The sequence below is a fragment of the Acromyrmex echinatior genome, chromosome 5, assembly GCF_024713525.1.
Source record: "Acromyrmex echinatior isolate Ae372 chromosome 5, ASM2471352v2, whole genome shotgun sequence".
NCBI classification, from domain to species: Eukaryota; Metazoa; Arthropoda; class Insecta; order Hymenoptera; family Formicidae; genus Acromyrmex; species Acromyrmex echinatior.
This window is the reverse complement of record NC_141856.1, coordinates 1,701,506-1,715,594: the sequence shown is the minus strand read 5'-3', so window position 1 is coordinate 1,715,594 and position 14,089 is coordinate 1,701,506. Positions and strand designations below refer to the sequence as shown.

At 30.0% G+C, this 14,089-nt stretch overlaps 1 protein-coding gene across 1 annotated transcript; it reads right to left on the bottom strand.

Moving 5' to 3' along the window:
- Positions 1–938: 938 nt before the first annotated feature.
- On the bottom strand, positions 939–12,276 carry LOC105146262 (nose resistant to fluoxetine protein 6-like). Its single transcript, XM_087406456.1, is given in 12 exon segments — positions 939–1,446; positions 1,448–1,528; positions 3,256–3,385; positions 3,455–3,550; positions 3,636–3,715; positions 3,913–4,078; positions 4,244–4,451; positions 4,548–4,787; positions 5,065–5,177; positions 5,326–5,519; positions 6,179–6,423; positions 7,725–12,276. Coding segments are annotated over 12 exon segments (1,863 nt in total). The 5' UTR covers positions 7,933–12,276; the 3' UTR covers positions 939–1,344.
- Positions 12,277–14,089: the final 1,813 nt, after the last annotated feature.

Here is a 14,089-nt window from a genome sequence, read left to right as displayed (position 1 = left end):
TTGAAATAACTAATTTATCAGACAATAATTTAAAAAGAATGTACCACAAGGAAAATTGTGAACCGATTGCAATTATGTGGATAGAGGAACTTATAGAGTGTACATAATGATTACTGCAAAAGTCAGGGTGGATTTATTGAGCAAGTATGTTAAAGGATTTTTGTTAGATGTTATTTCAAATGAAGATTGCAGTGGAAAATAAGATCTATTACCATTTACAATTTATGCTACATATGTAAATCAATTTTTAATTTTAATGATCTCGTTCAATATTTTCTTAATTCTTCCATCGAAAGAGAACACGAATTTACGAACATTTAATATTAATGATATCATGTTACGCTTAAATTATCTAATATATGTAACCGATTTATATTGCGACCGGAGGCGTGACGAGCCACTGAGCAGATACGCTCCAGAGTAGAACGTAAAATTTGGAGGGGAACAAAATTATAATAGCCAGCGTTACTCTTGTAAATATAAAGCTCTACCTTAATTGGTAAGGTAAGATTTTTAAATGAATTAGTTAACAGTGATTTTCTGGAAATCTTTTCAAATTTAGCAGTAGGGTTACAGATTTTATTAATTGCTTCAATGTCTGTGGCAACTGCAAAGGCATCTTTTTTAAAATTGAAAATAATAAAGTATTATCTGAGAAATGACGCGAAACGTGGTTATGCGATTTAGCTATGATATCAATTGAAAAATAATTGGCGAGTTTAGTAGTTTTGATTATATAATTAGTTTTGATTGCGTAACTATTGAAATTACGTAAACATACTGATAACGTAATCAGAATATTTTCAAAAATCAAGCCAGAAAAAATAATAGTACAGTAGTATAATATAGTTCGTTGCGTCAAAATATTAATACAAAAACAAATGAAATTTATTGTATTCGTATCTCTGTGTTATGCAAATTGGTGTTATGGAAATTCCTTTTTCTTTTTAGTTCTTAATTAATTGTCGTTAGTGGTGGATCAGAGACTCAGTTGGTGATTCAGAGACTCAGAAAACCATGTGATGGGAAGTAAAAGCAAATTCCAGCGTAGGACATCAAAAGTGGTCGTAACGCATCCGATTGCAACTCTTTTATATTTATTTTTATTGTTACTTTCAATTAGTTTAATCATTATGTTTTACACCAAGGATCTGATGAAGAAGTTGACACATTTGTATGATTTAATGTTTATATCAACTGATAAATATTAAATATAGATTAGTCATTAGCACTTAACATGTTTTGTCTCGTAGCCTTTCCTTTCTAGTAATCTTTATTTTTAAAAGTTCTTAAGTCAGAATATTCTGCTTATTCTCTATCTATTTAATACTATTATTAAATCAACTAACCTCCATGCTCAGTAAAACACATTATTACAATCCATGCTATGCCTATGGCCCAAACTGTTCTATTTAATGCAACATAGATAGCAGCAGACAGAATATACGGATATTTGTTTTTTGTAAAGGCCAAATAACACCAAAATATTGCAAGCAGCACCAAGAATCCAACATAAAATTACAATATTCTGAAAATTATATATTTTATTTAAAATATTGTATATTGTTTATATATATTGTATATATATATATATATATATACATATATAAAATATAAATATATTAGGTGTACAACTTTGTTTCCGCCGTTTTCCTATAGATGGCTTTAGCGTAAGTGGTGGTCGAAATAAATAGATCATAGCCGTCATACAACAAACTTAGGCATCTGTCAACATAACCCCATAGAAACATTAGTCGATTTGTGTCTGCATCATAAAGTTATTCTCGATTGAAAATGTCAGTTTATGAGCCAAATTCTCGTCGTTTGCGGGAGATTTTAATTTTCTGCTTCAATATGAAGAAATCTGCGGCTGAGGCTCATCTAATGTTCTCATATACTTATGGTAAGGCCGCTATTAGTAAAAGAACGTGTCGTGAGTGGTTTTAACACTTCAAGAACGGTGATTTTGACGTCGAAGACCAGCATAGCGGTGGAAGAGAGAAGGTTTTCGAAGATGCAGAATTGGAGGCATTGCTTGATCAAGACTCGTGTCAAAATCAAGAAGAATTAGCACGATCATTGGGAGTGACTCAACAAGCCATTTTAAAACGCCTCATGAATGATTCAGAAGCAAGGAAATTGGGTGCCGTACGAGTTGAAGCCGAGAGATGTTGAACGGCGTTTGTTGGTTTGTGAACAGCTGCTTGAAAGGCAAAGACGGAAAGCATTTCTGAATCGCATTGACTGGGGATGAAAAATGGGTTCATTACGATAACCCCAAGTACAGAAAATCATGGGGAGTTCCGGCCATGTTTTCACGTCGACAGCCAAACCGAATATTGACGGCTCCAAGGTCATGCTCTATATTTGGTAGGACCAGCTCGACGTAATGTATTATGAGTTGTTAAATCCGACTGAAACAATCACAGGCGATCAGTATTGAACGCAATTGATGCGTTTGAGCCGAACATTGAAAGACAAATGGCCGCAATACAACGAGAGACACGATAAAGTGATTTTGCAGCATGACAATGCTCGACCCCATGTTGCGAAAGTGGTCAAGACATACTTTGAAACGTTGAAATGGGAAGTCCTACCCCACCGTATTCTCCAGACGTTTCTCTCTCTAACTATCACTTGTTTCGATCAATGGCACACGGCTTGGCTGACCAGCACTTCCAGTCTTATGAAGAAGTAAAAAATTGAATCGATTCGTGAATCGCCTCTAAAGATGACCAGTTTTTTCGACGTGGAATTCGTACGCTGCCCGAAGATGGGAGAGTGACCAGTGATGGACAATACTTTGAATCATAACGAGTGTAACCAGTACAACCAGTTTTTTATAATAAAGCCTCGAATTTCGGAAAAAAAACTGGAAGCAAAGTTGTACACCTAATGTATAATATATTTACTCTAATATATATATATATATGTACATATATATATATATTATATATATATATATATATATACACATATATACACAACACACCACGCGCGTGCACGCGTGGGTGTGTTTGTATGTGTATAACTGCAAATATAATTTAAACTTAGTTACGTTTAAAATTTTTGTAAAATCTGATATTAGTCCATTTATAGACATAGATACTTGAAATTGATGCGATCTGCATAATTAGATATAACTATTTCTAATTATCATCTGAATTTTATTAATCGGTAGCTTACATACTCTGTAATTCCAACAATTGGTTGCATCAAATTCTCTTATGTAAAAATAAATATTGTATACTTTACCTTTTTCAAGATTATTTTTTTGTTAAATCTTCTTATAATGTAACCCGTAATCATTCCAATAATATATGGACCAATTCGAATCCATGGAGGGAAGTAGAGGACATCTTTAAGTCTGTACTGTTCATCCAAACTGTAATAATAAAAAAAGTATTTATTTACTAAATTACTTTTGCAATTAATAAGATGCTCTGTAACTTACGTCGGAACATATTCATAAATGTATGAGATGTAACCGCTTAAGATAACTGAGGCTATCAAAATTGTACTTAGTATGACAACAGCCACGTAAAAATATCTGAAATTTATAGTTTTTATTTATTCAGATGCATGTGTTGAAAATATGTAACTTTCCACGATCAATCAACGATCGTTTAACTTACACAGTTGACAGAATTAAAAGTGCCAGACCGATTATATAGAATTGCATATCGTTGGATAGATACCAACTCCAAACCAAGCACTACAAAAAAATTTCTCTCAATATAACTCGGAATAACGAGTCTCTCTGGAGTGTGTGGTACCAGAATGATGTTATAATTAAAGCTGTATTCCAAAATTTACTGTCGGTACTAAAAATCCATAGTTTACGTAACGGGCACTATAGATTTTCAGTCCTGGCAATAAATTTTGGAACATAGCCTAAATTGGCGTTTGTACCATCGTTTTATAACCAAACAGATTATGTATGTACAAGACATTTCTCCACCAGTATTTTGCGCAAGTTTCATGTGGTCTCTCCTCAACGTAGAATTGCGAATTCTTGTCGTACCAAGCTGAGCTCAATTGCACTAATCCTATCATCATTATATAAGCCGGTGTCAATCTTAAAAGAAATATCTACATTTAGAAACTATAGAGAAAGCTATTATTATTTGGCTCATTATTAAATTGTATTTGTAAATATATTTTCTGTTATTTGATACTGTCATGCTTACAGCGTCGTCTTTGTTTATGTTCGCGTAAATTTAAGATAACATTAGAAATGTACCGAATATATCTCTTCATTATGTTGACAAAGTATTTGTTTATCTTGTCTTTAATCGGATTAATTTGTTCCTTGTCTATTTTATTCTTTAAATACGTGTAAGCCAATAAAAATCCGCTTAAAAAGAAATAAGTGTCAACCGATACTGTTCCGTTGCTGAACATTTGAATGAGGAGATTTTCGATGAATCTCAATGTTTGTATTTTATTATCTACATAAATGAAACAACATTTATTATACATGGAAAACGACACATCAGCAGATATACATAATATCAGTTCTGCAATTTTGGTGTCAGTATACTTACCTAAATATTCTAGCGAGAAAAATGTGCTATGAATTATTATCACACAAACCATGGTCAAAAATCTTATACCGTGAAAGACGGTTATTTCTTCGGTACCCAATTTTGTGTTAAATATCATCTTTGTACTTGTATAAACGGAGAAACACATTAATACATTCCCGATTCTACTTTTCTCACGTGAAGATGACAAATCTGTTATTTGCATCTCGACCGCGTTTTCTAAATCACAATTCGGAATGTGTATTAAAAATTGCGAACGATGTTTGCCGACAAATACATGAAAACTATTAACAAGCAAATATTTAGAAAAAAAGATATTGCACAATAGGAATAAATAATATTGTACGAGAGAAAAAATATCTTCTTTGTATTTCGGAATTTTATTAAAATAATTTCCAATTTCCAAAGTAAAACTGTTTAGTGTGTAAAACGTGAGCGTGATTTTTTTTTTTAGTAGGAGGAATTTAATAAAAGCAGTATTACGAATACTCTGAAAAAGCTTAAAAAATTTTATAATTAGACATATACTTACTAACAGTTTTATTCATTGCCTTTAAATATTTTTGATATATAAATATATCATATATTGTACCGCTTATCATCAAAGCAAAGGTAAGCACTAAACCAACACTGAAATGATAAAATTAATATTTGCAGATATCTCTTTCATCGCTTTCTTAAACTCTCGGAAGAGACATAAAAATTTAATTAAAATAAAATTATATTATTATTTTATTGGTAAAATTAATTTTTTTTGTCTTTATGTTTTTCGACATACCATATGAAAGGTATTGCACCATTTAACAACCATTGGTGATTATCCTTTAAGTTTTTTATCTGGATCAGATTGAAGTCCACGAAATAGAGATCATTGATTAAAAGAATTCTATCTCGAAATATTCCTTCTAGAATGAAACTTATATTATTCGTGGAACAGGATGCGGGCAAACAGAGGCCGAGCGTAATCAGATCCTAAAATATATATGAAATTTTTTATATACAATGTATATAAAAAGTACCTGAAAGAAACTCCTGAATACCTGAAGAATATAAGTTTTATAAAAAAAAATATTTCAGGTAAAAGTTATAAAATTTAGAAAGATTTAGAAGATTTATTTATAGTAAAAATAAAAATAAAAGTAACAACTTTCAAAGACTACGGCCTTGACAAATGTTAAAATCATGAATAACATTAAAAAGATGCCTCGATGGGCTAATGGCTTAGGACTCTCGTACGGAATACAACCGGGTTCAAGTCTGGGCTGAGGTAATATTTTTCACAATAAATTTATTAATATTTTCAACATATTAACTACTTTATATGATGCTTAATAGTAACATCAAATTATTAAATTGCGTATCAATTTAATTCGCGATTACTAAAGTAGTTTTAATTGCGTTTATAGTCCGGAATTTAATACATTTTTTCTTATATAAATAAGATTTATTAGATTTATTTAGATCGTAATATAGAAAGGTGCGTGAAATGTTCGATTTAGGATTGCCTGACATATAATGTAAAAAAATTGGACTTGAAATCAAAATTTAAAATCTATAATAAGAAACCATTGATTAAAAATGTGGTATACTCTAGACAGTCTAGATAATCGCAAAAGAAAGAAAGAAATTACTTCATCAAACATATTGATGTGATACTGAAGAGTACTGTTGTGTCTGATGTAAGCAACGAAATAATTCAGTTGGAAAGGTGGAAACTCATCCTGCGGATCGCGGTATCGTGTGTTATTTAACATGTATTGTCTTGCGAACTCGATGGGAGTCTTGTTCATTATATCGAGGCATTGACTACGACTGCCCAGCCAAAAATTATTTCCATAAAGGAAACCTGATTTGAGTTCGCCACTAGAATCCAATGCTGGAAGACAAAAATACACAATTGTTATTATAATTATGTAACAACGTTCTAGTAAATAGTGTTTCTTATTCAATGCTACTTAATCAGTAGAACTTTTATTAATTGCTAAAAGCAAGATCACTATTAATTACAAAAGACAAGTCTTATAGCGTATTCGGCCAGGTGTGCACCAACCTGGGTTGGATTAAGGATATTGTTATGCAAAGAAATTAATTATATTGTTATGTTTTCTGTGTATTGTATTATTCATCCTCATTATCCACAGATTCGTTATTCCAAATGTAGGAATCTATTTGTACATTATAAATATTTATAAACATGTATAATTATGTATAAAATGATGCATAATTATGTATGAGCAATCTTTTTAAATTTTTCAAACTTGTTTTTTTTTTAAACAAACAGTGCGAAAATTGTTACGTTAATTATTTTTTATGTTTTCACATTACTATTATTATTTCTATTTCATTAAATAGTAATTTTATAGAAGAAAAAAGAATGTATGAATACATATGGACATAATTCATGTATGATATAATTATATGTGTTTATAAATATTTTTTTTTATACGTATTTATACATATTCATGCATAATAAATTTTTTATCGGGGTTATACGGATATTCAAAACATTTAATAGACGTTCATATTTAGATTTTACTTTTACAATGTGTTTCTATTAAAATACACATATGTAATAACATATGCAATGCATTAGTTTGCACAATATGCTATATCACTCTTGGCTATCTGGACTCTTACTGCAATACTGGGCCAACTCACATTTGATGAAAGCGGAGAAAATTAATAAGATATTGTCAGAGGATATATTGGATGATAGCATATTCCAACAAACACTTATTATCATACAGTAATTAATATTGCAACAAGCTTTTCAAAAACAAAAGATATCCAAAATCAATAACACATCTATAATAGGTTCGAAATTAAATATGTTTTGGATATTCTATAGACGTACAAAGTTGTTACAAATGTACATCCTATGGACAGAAAATGTCCAGAATCGGAAGTCCAGTGAATGTACAATGGACGTTCATGTGTTATTTGGGGATATGATTACTGACAATCTTTTGATTTATTTATTTTATAAACAAAGGTAAAATTATACAACAAATCGATTTAGTTTCGGAGTTTAGTTAATTCTCTAATGGTACAATGAAACAACTCAACATGAAGTAAATGCGAGATTGTTCATGTGATTGACTTTCTTGATTTTGCATTTACTTTATCGATCCGATAGGTATCAAAAATTAATCATGATTAAGAACGAATTGTACTTACTTTTTAAACCCCACAGTATCCGTTGATCGACAGCGTCTAGGAAAGCTCGTAATTCCGTTGCACATGTTGCCGAACCAAGAAGACTAGCTCTCGAGGCAATGGCGTAGGCGGGTAATAAATGAATAATATTGTTGTCGTTAGAACTGCGAAATTGTGCAGAAACGCAGAATAAAGTGGCGAAATGGCAGATATACGAAATAAACGACATAATGCATACTTTGAATCCAAAAATTAGAATCACTTTTACTTCCCCGTTAATACAAACTGTGGTCTATATCGATATCGATTATGAAGTGATCAATTTCAGAAATACAATAGGATGAAGTGTAAAGAATTTTTTGCTCATGTAAAGAATTTCATTAATGCGCAGATCTAGAATTATGTTCTTCGCCGAGATAAAGAAGACACGTTTATCCCAATGAGTAATATATTAAAAATGCATTGTTTATTAACTTTGTCCGTGCAAACGTTAGTGTAATGTTTTATTAGAGAATATTTGATTTGTATAATGCAGATTAATTTTGAACAGCAAGATTCGACGACTGGGCCAAGACTAGTTTATATATAGAAGTTAGAGGATTTATATAGTGTAAAACGTCCTCCCCGCGACTTCTTCGTCCTGGCGGAGCCCCTTCACTTTACGTGCACTGCATCATTCGAACATAACATCTTGAATAAAGAGCAATCTAATAAAAAACATTTTTGTCAATAATAAACCAATATCTTATGACTTTGTAATATGCCAATTTTAAATGTAGAAGAAAGAATGAAGAGAAACTGATACTGACACAAGTCTTCTAAAGCGATAATCCCTTATTTTTCATAAACTAACTGTTCGTGTTTTAGTGTAACTACTGTACTTTATGAATGCTAATAAAATAATGATCTTTTTAGCTAATTAAAGAGGTACAAACTTATAATTCGTATATTTGTGGCATGTTTCTATATCAAATCAACTTAAAATGAATTCTACGAATACAAAAATAAAATTTTTACGATTTTAATTTAAATAAGCAAAACTAATACAAAACAATTAAAATAAAAGAAAATAAAACAAACGTTTCAACTCCAATCGAGTCATTTTCAATGCAATCTTACAATAATATAAATATCGTTCTAAATTAAAAATTCGTACATAATTTTACAATATTCTTACAATTCCTTAACATAAAATTTCTTCTTTCTGTGTAATACACTGCGAGTCATTTTTATGAAGAAATAATAAAGTCATAAGAAAATTCTGGAAAAGTAACCGTAAACAAAGAAATTAAAAAGAACTAATATTAATCACATAAAAATTAATAATATGATAATATACCTTAGTAAATCTGTTAAGAGAATAATACACAACGAGAAAAAAATGTAAAATGTGGTCCATTTCGTGGTACAATAAAATAATCTTTTTAATTGAATGGGTTATTATAAGCAAATTCGCAAAGGTAACGAGCATCTGACGTACACGATGTCAAAAAACGAAATGTCAAGCAGAAAAACATTATCGAGGACGGAAAACCGAAAAATAGGGGGAAAAGGAAAGAAGATGTTAGAAAGGAGAAAGAGAATGTATAATGTCAGAATACAAATCCGGCAAAGACTCCATGTCATTTCGTCTATTAATCCCATGCTTCTGTTTTTTAATATGGACCATTTCAGATATCAACCTTTTATTGTATGAAGGCTCTACATCTAATATTTCCACTTTATCCCATTTAAAGTTATGATTCTCCTCAATACGATGGTTGGAAATCACTGATGCAGATTTTGAACTTATATTGATATCAGAAACATGTTCATGCAATCTGGTCTTTAATTGTCTTTTAGTTTGGCCAACGTAACTGGCATCACAATCCTCACAAGATATTCCGTAGATCACATTTTGATTCTGAACGTGTTCCAAATCATCCTTTCCTCTCCTTACAAAACTTCTCAATGTGTTAGGAATAGTAAAAGCCAATTTACAATTAAACATATTAACAATAAGTATAAATCTTTCAGATATCGTATTAACATATGGAATCCTAAAAAACCTCTTCTCAGTGTCATCCTTATTCTTATTCAAATTATTAATCTTATTAATGTGTTATTTTATTATATTATGAATAGTCGAAAAAATAAAACGTAACGGATACCCATTCTGTAAAAAAATCTTAATAACGTCAATTAAATTATTTTGTTGGAATTTCGGATGACACAAACAAAAAATCTTATTCATGACTCCATAAATTACACTTCTTTTGTGACAAAGTGAATGGTGTGAATGGAAATTAAGAAATCTGCCGGGAAAAGCTTTACGGTATGTATCAAAAATGAGATTCCGTTTTTCAATAATCAACATCGTATCTAAAAAACTTATTTTTCCATCAAGGCCAATCTCCATGATGAACTGCGATCTAATATGTAACGAATTAAAAATATCCAAACTATCATAAACTCTCTCAGAAGGAGCGGCTAAGATAATATCAACGTATCGATAGTAAAATAGCAATCGACCAGGCAGCATTCCAATAGCCATTTTTTCAGAGTCCTGCATAATATTTGCAACAACGGGTGACAAAGGCGAATGGGAGTCCCAAATATCTGCATGTATATTTTTTTATTAAAAATAAAAACCGTCGAATCATACGAAGGCTATCAAAAACTCGTCCAAAGGAATTTTAGTCTTCTTAGATATAGCATCCCACCTTACAACCACACTATCAGATGCCAAATCTATAGGTGGATTAGTAAATAGGGATACCACAAGTAAATCGAAAGAGAATCTAATTCCAGCTAAATATTCTTAAGTTTATTAATCAAGTCAAACCTGTTTTTTATGAAACTATGAATCTCTGATATAGAATCTGTAATAATGTTATGCAAAAACAATGACAAATTATACAGTGGGCTATTTAACGATGAGACAATAATTCTCAGAGGATAGTTTTGTTTGTGTATTTTCGTCAAACCATAAGCTGTTTAAATTATAATTCTTTTATACGTTATTGACTTTTTGCCCTTCTTTTATACTACCTTTTGTTTATAAGTACAGACCCTTTTTTGTTACTTTTAATTTTACGATTTTCTTTTGCAAATTACGTAGTTTAAATAATAGTGACTTTAGTATTATTGATAATATTACGTCATTTTAATGTTAGTAATTTCTTAAATCAGTTTTATTTATATTGTTCTTTTAATTTTTTTATAATGCGATTTTAAATTTAAAATTAGTGTACAGCGTAAACTGCCACACCTGTCTATAAAACAGATCATGAACTAACTTAATCTTTATAATGTTGCTTTAGAGTGTTAAATGGCTTTATTGGAATTGAAAATAATAGTGCATATATGAAAAAACTGTTAAAAAAACTATCGCGTTATATATTTGCAATTTGCAGAACAGCGTAATCTCTACTGAAAAAAATCACGTCACACAGTAGCATAATGAAATCATGTAATTAAAACATGTAAATCGTGCAACAGATTGTTCCAAATCAGTACGTTAGTCTTTAAAATTATGTAATTTAAAAAGTCACATGATATTCTTGTTTTCTTCCATTTCTATCATTCAATTCTTTAAAATTTGGCAACTATAAAATCATATAATGGATAAAATTATTTTTAATATCATGTGATTTTTCAAATTACGTTATTTTAAAAAATCACGTACTGATTTGAAACAATTGGTGATTTACGTGTTTTAATTTCATGATTTCATAATATAACGTTGTGATATGATTTTTTTTTAGTAGAGGAGTGAATATGCACATAATTCAATGAAAATGTTTTATAATGAAGTGAAAAGATTCTAGACTTATATACATTCACTTGTAGGTACTTTATTCAGATAATTCCTAAAAAAGAAAAAAAATAGGTATACGTAGTATTACTATGTCAGTTTTGAACTCCATTTTATTCAGATTCATTTTTGCTTATGAAAAAATTAATTATTGCAAAATTGTAAAGAGTATTATAAAAATTGCTTATACTGTCATTAGGTTAATACCAAACTTCATTATATTTTATGTACAGAGAAAGATTCAATACTGGGATCGAAACGTCTGTACCATATTTTTAATATATGCATTGAATTACACACGAAGAACTGATGTTGGCTTACATTGGCATTTCCTCTTACATCTACGTATATATTCTGTAAAACATAAAAAATTTGAAAGTGATTGGATAGCATAAAAAACATCAGTTCAGAAATTTAACAGTGGTTCAGCAGAAAAAGCAATTTTGCAATTGTTGTAAAATTCTGTAATATGATAGATTTTATTCTTTAGTTTCTCACTGAATTTAAATATATTGAATACAGCCAATGTGTGAAAAGATGAACGAAATATACTCAAAAATTTCTCTAAAATTAATAAAATAAGTAATAACTGTAAGTCCATACAGCACTGGTTATTGAAAAATTAAAATTTTCAGAAATGTTTCAACCTTTCACATGTCAGGTGCAACAATTTTGAAAGGATTCTGCAATATGTCACATGAAATGTTTTAACATACCTCAATACGATTCTCGATCAATTTTTGGCTCGTATAAGATCGAGCACGTAGCTTCATTCTTAGTTATTAGGTGTTGGAATTAATTCGTAGCGTTTTACAAGTGATGGGAAGTACTTTCATTAATGTATTTTTTAATGCTCATGTGAAATAAATAACATTCTTTCATTAAAAAACGCTACGAATTAATTCCAACACCTAATATATAAAATACGAAAAAAAAGATAGAATGAAATTTACAGCGTTTTAGGCACATAGCCTAAAACGGATGGACTTCACGTCGACGAGCGTTATGCGATCCTATAAGCGTTGAGAGATATCGCATTTAGACTATGCCCAGGTTAATGAGGTGAGAAGAGTAGCAGAAGGCGGAGCCGAGTAAAAAATTGGCCGAGAAGTGCAAATCATGCACAAATCGTAAATAAAAATCAAAAAAACAGCACCTTTTCCTCAAGAGGAGAAATGATACCTAAAGTTGGAACGTCCGCCATTTTGTTTTAAATTCAAAATTTAAAAAAAGTATGGATCAAATACGAGTAAATTTAATAAACTTCAAGATGCTATTTGGATTTTTTATTTCAGATGAGTGGCCAAGGACCGATTCATACTACCGCGTGTCCCGTCAAACACGACCAACTTCGGAACTGTAGAGGAATAAAGAGGGGCTTATTTTACCTTAATAAAATTTGATTTATAAATCTAAAATATGTTCTTTAACATAAAAAAAACTCGATCCTAATGTGCCTTTTCTTTCTTGAAAGAAAAAAAAATGAACTATTTTTGAGCCAAGAAAGGTACATGCCCCCTTAATAATTTTTAAGTACTTAAAAAAATGATATTTAAATATATGTTTAATTGATACTCTTAAACATCGTTTAAATTTATTATGTCAACATAAATATTATTTATGTATTCAGTCCAAAATCCTCCAAGCTATAGCAGATGCACCCTGGCTTGTTTCTAATGAAATCTTCCACACGGATTTTGGTATACTTACTGTCGAGGAAAAAATTAAAAATTCAGCTGCATAACATGAGGTTAGACTACAGGATCATCTTAATCATATAGCAACTCTAATTAATAATCCGGATTATGAAGGCTTAAGCGCACAATTCCACAAGACTTAGAGTAACTCCCGTACACTTAATGGGAAAAATGATATTTAAATATATGTTTAATTGATACTCTTAAACATCGTTTAAATTTATTATGTCAACATATATATTATTTATGTATTCAGAAATTGAATTTTATTCTGGTATAGTGTAAAATTCAGTAATATTATATAAAATATGTATTTAATACAAATGATATCTGACTTAATCTAACATAAATGACATTTAATACATATTTAGTGTAAAAAAAATATATAAATATAAATATTTGTAATTATAAAACAAAGACAAAAAATTATAGACATTTCAAGACAAAAATATTTGCTTCATAATTAATAAATATTTATGATTATATTTTTAAATATTTATGTCTATGTGCAGACCCGACTTTATTGATGTATAGATTACGGAAACACCCTGTTCACATAATAGAAAAAAATCGATATTTTTGCGAAAAATTATCGTATAAATATTATTTAGAAGGCATTTTGAAGCTTTGAAAGTTTACTTTCAGTCACTTTCATATTAAATTTTGTTTGCTGATGTTTCATTGCAAACTGTAGCGCTTTAAAGTAAGACAAAAATATTGCAAAGATATAATTCTTCAATTTTATGTAATTTAAGAACAAAATATTGAGACAAAAGATTCGAACGCATTTAAGGCCCCACTTACACCTTAAAATGTGGTCGAAAATCTCTCTTAGATTACTTTTCGTCGAAATACTTAAAATTTCATAAAATGCGAGAAAATTGTAAATGCTT